Source organism: Pollicipes pollicipes, unplaced genomic scaffold, assembly GCF_011947565.3.
Source record: "Pollicipes pollicipes isolate AB1234 unplaced genomic scaffold, Ppol_2.1 Scaffold_7261;HRSCAF=8764_pilon_pilon_pilon, whole genome shotgun sequence".
NCBI classification, from domain to species: domain Eukaryota; kingdom Metazoa; phylum Arthropoda; class Thecostraca; order Pollicipedomorpha; family Pollicipedidae; genus Pollicipes; species Pollicipes pollicipes.
Genome location: NW_023597054.1, coordinates 39,935,112 through 39,941,630, shown reverse-complemented (window position 1 = coordinate 39,941,630; position 6,519 = coordinate 39,935,112). Strand labels below are relative to the sequence as shown.

Sequence of the window (6,519 nt, the reverse complement as noted above, 5' to 3'; positions counted from 1 at the left end):
GGCCAGCAGGACACGGCACAGAGCTGGCCACCAGGACAAAGTACGGAGCCGACCACCAGGACATGGTACAGAGATGGCCACCAGAACACGGTACAGAGCTGGCCAGCACCACACGGCACGGAGCTGGCCAGCAGGGCACGGTGCAAAGCTGGCCATCAGGGCGCGGTACAGAGCTGGCCAGCAGCACACGGCACGGAGCTGGTCAGCAGGGCACGGTGCAGAGCTGGCCACCAGGACACGGTACAGAGCTGGCCACCCAGACCCTTGAAAAGTGCTGTGGATGGGTCGTAAAGGCAATGTTTATGGGAGTGCCGGACCCAGACTGCAATGACTACGTTTGCAGCTATGGTCTGCTGGCAGTGATGGTTCAGCTAAATCCCCCGCTGTTACGTTCCTTCTGCTCAGACAGATTTATATTTTCTCTCGTCATTGTCGCTTTGCATCCACATTTGGGAGTGTCTCTTTTATACGTTTCACTTTAAGCGACCGTTAACTATCGATTTTCCTCCTTCTTGTAAAAAGGAAATGCTTCCAAAATAATCACAGCTGCTCCCTTATTCGACTTTCCGCACCCACGTCCGAATCGACCGCCAGCACCCAAACCCATCGTGTAAAAACCTCCAGGCTATATTGCGTTACAAACCCGCCCCGCATCACCCACGCAGAACAGTGAGGACAGACACTTGAACACAGGCGAACCAGCCGCCTGTAGAGGAGTTTCGCCGAGGTGGCCAGCCGGCCAATACCACGCGAGGCCGGCCGCCGCCTTAGTAGAGCTCCAGCACCTTTATGGTGCCCTGACTGTTGGCTGCCACCACCACGTTGCTTCCGCTCTTGCAGCAGACGGCCGACACGAACTGGTTGCCGTCGTCGGCGCGCTCGCGCTCGAGCAGCGAGCGGGGCGACTCGAACTTGTACGACAGTACGCTCTGGCTCAGGCCCTTGTAGTAGATGTAGAGCGAGTTGTTCTCCGAGCCGCAGGCCACGTAGTTGCCGTCGGTGGCCAGGCCGACGAAATTCTTCTCGTTCACGTGGCCGTGGAAGGAGCGCAGGCACGAGGGCGAGTTCACATTCCATAGTTTCAGCTGGCTGTCGGTGGAGGCCGACACGAGGTCCGTATCGCTGACGAACTTGACGTACGACACCGCCTTCTGGTGACCCTTAAAGACGCGCAGCGGCTCCTTGATGTTGCGAAGATCGTAGTAGTGCACGCTGTGGTCGGCTGACCCGAACGCCAGCTGAAACCGGCTGCTCGGGTTGAACTTCACGCAGCACACATTCACCTTAGCCTCGAGCGAGAGGATCGAGTGGCTAGCATTAGTGGCCCACAACTTTACCGTGAAGTCGTCACTGCCCGACGCGATCAGGTTGGTGTCGACCAGGTTGAAGTCAACACTCCAGCAGCGCTTCTCGTGCTCCTGGTAGACGTGTCGCTGCTGGCCGGTGGCGGTGTCCCAGACGGTGATGGCTCCCTCGTAGTCCGAACTGGCCAGCACGGACTTGTGGTAGCCGTTCCACGCCACGCAGCTGATCTTGGACGTGCACGCCATCTCCAGCGTCGGATAGTGGATGTCGATGGCGTTGCGCACCACGAAGCCGTAGTCGTAGATCTTGATCTTCTTGGTGACACCGGCGATGGCGAACAGCTCGCGGTCCTTGTCGAACTCGATGCTGGACACAATGCTGGAGCTGGGCACGAGGTCGGACGAGTAGTTGAGCGAGGCGAGCGGCCGCACGCCGCTGAAGCGCGTCAGCCGCGACAGCGCGTCGCTGAATGTGTCCAGCGCCGCCGCGCCGTCCGCCTCCTCGTCGCCCGCGCCCAGGTGCACGGCGCGCGGCCGCAGCGAGAAGTAGCACTTTACCAGGTCGTCGAAGTGGATGTGCACCTGGCGGCGGCGGCGCGCCATCGCGTCGCTGTCGGGGCTCTGTGCGTCCGCGTCGCGGCCCACGTTGAAGCCCTCGGGCACCTCGCCGTCGGAGGCGAGCGAAGCCTCGGGCGACGCGGCGTCGGCGGGCAGCGCGCCCCGCTCCGCCTCCAGGCTGGGCACGCACGGCACCATGGTGACGTCGGCCTGCGCCGCGCCGCGCCGGCGCTCCTCTTGCGCGTCGTCGGCGCGTCGCCGCTCGCCCAGAGCGCCGTCGACGCGCGCCAGGTCCGCGTCGATCACCCGGATCTCGCGCTGCAGCTGCGACAGCATGTCCTCCCGCTGCCGCTTCAGCGACGCCAGGAACTCGCTCAGCAGCTGGCTCTGCGTGCGGAACGAGTCGGCCTCGAGCGCCGCGCGGCGCGCCTCCAGCAGCTCCAGCATCAGCGTGACGTTGGGCAGGCCGAGGCCGGACGCCTCGGCGGTCAGGTACTCCTGCAGTTCGGCCGGTCCCAGGCGGCCCAGCTGCGTAGGCGTCCGCTCAGCGCGCCGGTGCTTCGTGATTAGCTCGTTCAGCAGAAAGTTGGGGTAGATGTTGTCTTCGTCGAGTGCGCGGCTACACTTGGGGCAGCGGCTGTTCATCTGGATGCTCTGCACGATGCAGCGGTTGCAGAAGGTGTGGCCGCAGCGTGTCATCATTGCCTCCTCAATGACCTCGAAACAGATGGGACAGAGGAAATCCTCGCTCTGCTTCTGGAAGGAGCTGGCCACGCCGTTCATCACGCGGGTGCGGGAGCGACGACCCTTCGAGGGTCCTGGCCGCCCCAGTCCGGCAGTGTTGCCAGACATGGCGGCCTCACTTCAAGAACACTGAAAAATGTCACAAAACACCTTGTGTTACCAGCACTGTCAGCATGTTGGTTTCAACTAAAAAACACTGAAGTATGCCACAATGTGGCTCATGTTAGTGGCACTGTCAGGTAAGGTGTTTGAAATATTATGTCTTTTAGCTTTATTTACAATCACTTGATTGCCACACAAAGCTAATTTTTACTCTTGCCAGAAGCAAGAAAAAGTTTAGAACAATTAGCCTGCAATAGCATACACATTATTAATGACACAATGCACTCAGACTAAATTTTGGGTACTTATGAAACTCAGTCAAATTCAAGACTGTTCATTTTTGACAGTGGTGATGGGTTCAGGGCACCTTGGACAAGCAATGTGTGCACCACAAATTAAAAGAAAACACTTGAACATGGATGAATTCAGCCAAGCCACATACATGGTTATCAACTCATTTTCCAGATTTCTGCCACTATGTGCAAATCTGCTTGATGTAATGCTTACAAAAAATATGTTAATCATGGTGCCTAGCATATTTTGTGCATTGAAATTCCCATCTTGTGACATAATAGAAAGGTACAGGTTTTTGGATATACATTTTCAAGGTGATTTCAAGCCATCTTAAACCACTGTGAATAAACCCTTGCCAGCCATCTAGTTTTTGCAGCACCCACTATGGTACATCACCCAGTAGGTGCACCTGCATGGAGTCTGAGACATGTGGAATGGCCATGTCAGTGAAATGATTGTGTGATAACATGAAGCAATGCATCAGACCACGGTCTTCAAAATGTTGCATCTGATCAGCTGATCACCCATGAGCCTAAATTGTAATGTGGGAATATACCTGGACACAGGGGGAATGGGAGGATGCACCATCCCACCTTCCTTCACGGGCGGATCTAGCCTGGAGTTTGGGGGGCAACCGTTTGTTGACAGCTGGCTGGCGTGGGATCCGAGGTCCAGTGCATGGTGCCTTTTGCAAGTACCTAGTGAGGACACCATTCAAAACTGAAAAAAGCACTGAAATGCCTTTCAATCTTAAATGGAAGTTAAAACAAAATGGTTGAAACAGTTAAAGTTAGAACAGATTGCAAGTAGACAAAATTTTTATGAAGTCCTGGGAATGTTTTTGGGGGCTATAACATACCCCCAGAGGTTTTGGGGGGGCCATGGCCCCGGGCCCCCCCCCCCCCCCCCCCACCAGGATCCGCCGATGCCTTCCTTGAACTACATATTACACCTGTGCCATATATTGGCGTGGAAATACGTGCCACCCCAAAAAGCCAATTACCTCCCCCCCCCCCCCCAACTGGAGGTCTGTTGTACAAGCCCAAATTGGCCAACGCATACAGCTGTACTTGGCGGTTTGTGCTCAATACACCGAAAAGCAGCCTGGTCATTAAGCTATATTTTAGACAAGGGTCAAACCTCATTATTTTTATCACTCAATACACCATTCACACCCAAATTCCCAGTATGTACCTTATGCGGCCACCCACCACGGCCTTCCCCCACCAACGAGATCCCGAGACATCATACAGTGCCTGATGCAAGGTCCGTGTATCGGTGTTACAAAAAAACTGTCGGATATCAGCTGACTATATGACGTCACTTTTAAGAATCCGGTATCTTTTCATCATGACCATTGCAATTTCAGATGCAATATAATATCCTAATGCGGTGGCAAATCTCGAAAAAGGGTTCGTGGAGTCATTGCCCTTGAGCCCAAGGGTCACCAAGAGTCACCAATTTTCAGGTGCACCACAAATGGCCCCACGCCTTCATTTCCGACAGGGCACTGTAGGCGAAGGACGCCAAAATGGGCCACAAGCTTCCGTTCTGAAGGGTGATTTGGATTTGATCTGATCCGAATCTGGATCTGATCTGATCCGGATCTGAAAGGTGACCAAATTCCAGGGACACAAAAATATTGCGTCTCCCACAAAGGGGAATTCGTGCGCTGGCACCTTGGGCATGGAGGTGGCAGTAAATAAGCATTTATCTCGGGGTACCATAACCTTAAGGTTATGGCCTTATGGTCTCAAGGTCTCTATGGTCTTAACTGGGCAGCCCAGGTGGGCCCCATGTGGATCCCAGCTTGGCCCCATACGCGCCGCAGGTGGGCTGCCCATGTGAGACCCAGTTGGTTGCCCATGACATATCCACACGGGACCGAAGTGGGCAGCCCTGATGGGCCCCATATGACTTCCCATCACGGACCGTTATCGGTCTCAGTTGGACATGCTGGCTGGGTTTACTTTAAAGAGATGCGTATCTAAATGGGCCATTTAAAAGTTCCAAACCTTGACCTCAAACACGGACCAAAACTCAGGGCATCACGATTCCCCTATGCCCCTCCCCGCGCCCTGAGGGGAGGGGCATGGGGCCCCGTCCCTCACCGTTGGCCCCACATTGTTTCCGCACCCCGAAGAGGCACCAAAAGTCGCATGGTGAAAAGACACGAAAGCTTTCATTTCGTAACCACATAACGTATTTTTTCACCAGACGCCAATATTTCAGGTGTACTCCAGAAAACACGAAATCTTCTATTTCGGGCCCCGACGTTGCAGGGACACAATTTCGTGTCACGTCCGTTGACGAAATCCTGGGTCAGCCCCTTTGACAAAGGAGCACCAAACATCTTCATTTTGGGGCATCATAATCTTTATTTTTAGGAAGCATCCAATGACCTTACCGTGGATCAGAAGTGCAGGCGGCTGGAATTCACCAAGGCCCGCAAGATCTGGTCCGCTCAGGACTGGAGGCGCATCCTGTTCAGTGATGAGTCTCCCTTCGAGTTCTTCCAAACTCCTACCCGTCATAACGACCGGGTCAGGGCCAACAGCAGCTCGGAAGTGCCGATCGCCGACAGTGAAGCAGCCGCCAAAGATTCTTTTCTGTGGCATCATGAACTGCAGAGGCCTCTTTAAGCCACGCCAAGTTCCGTGTGGGCAGGCCGTTGCCGCCGACTACCACGTGAGAGAGGTGCTGGAGAAGACTGTTGCCTCGGCGATGCAGCGGAGGAAGGAGGCTCGCCAACCAAGGCCAAACTCCTGCCAGACATGTCGAGGGTGACTTTCCAGCACGACGACGCTCCAGCTCATCACGCCAGGAAGACTCAGGACTGGTGCTCCACCAACTTCCTGGGCTTCTGGGAGAAGGGTACGAGGCCAGACAACAGCCCTGACATGTCGCTAATCGAGAATCTCTGGGCGATTGTCAAGGAGCCCAACAAGATGCTGCCGGCCACTTTAGAGAAGATCCTGCTCCAAAACGTGCAAGCGGCGTGGCGGAGGGTCAAGGCAGCGACTCCCGACAACCTGGTGTGAGGCATGCCGGAGCGCATGCGGCAGTGAATACGGCTGCGTGGGATTACATTGACAAATAAATCATCAACCGTTCTGATTTTTTTCTGTTAGTGAGGACGATACAACCGCGCATCAATTTCGTGACACCTTGTGAGACCGCTACCTTAAGGGGCGCAGGAAGCAGGGGGATAGAAGCACAAAGCCCCCGCCCCTCAGATTCTGAGGGTCCCGAGGGTCGCGAAGGGGTCCGATCACAATCGGGGGCCTGATTGGAGGGTCTAAAGGGCAGGCCGGAGGCCCTATGAAGGACAGAAGGTCAGCTAGGGCCACATTCGCTGAATAGGGACAGGGATGGGACCCCAAATGTAAAAGGGCCTCTTGTGCTGATCAGGGGCCTTCCTGACTATTCCGAAGGTCGAATTCCTAAATATCAGCGTACCTCTTGCATCGATCGGAGGCCCCGGGACAGTGAGTGACTATTTCAGTCAGCTGACTGA

The 6,519-nt window shown here is 55.2% G+C and overlaps 1 protein-coding gene across 1 annotated transcript; it reads right to left on the bottom strand.

The window, feature by feature from the left end:
* Positions 1–611: 611 nt before the first annotated feature.
* LOC119113102 (E3 ubiquitin-protein ligase COP1) lies at positions 612–4,244 on the bottom strand. The gene is made up of 2 exons (XM_037237434.1): positions 4,197–4,244; positions 612–2,735 (listed from the first exon to the last, which is right to left on the bottom strand). Exon 2 carries the CDS (start codon positions 2,712–2,714, stop codon positions 768–770), a length of 1,947 nt encoding a protein of 648 aa, XP_037093329.1. The 5' UTR covers positions 2,715–2,735; positions 4,197–4,244; the 3' UTR covers positions 612–767.
* Between the last annotated feature and the right edge of the window lie 2,275 nt (positions 4,245–6,519).

What these genes read in the sequence shown, in the direction of transcription:
- LOC119113102 (XM_037237434.1), bottom strand. Translation starts at nt 2,714, where the DNA reads ATGTCTGGCAACACTGCCGGACTGGGGCGGCCAGGACCCTCGAAGGGT.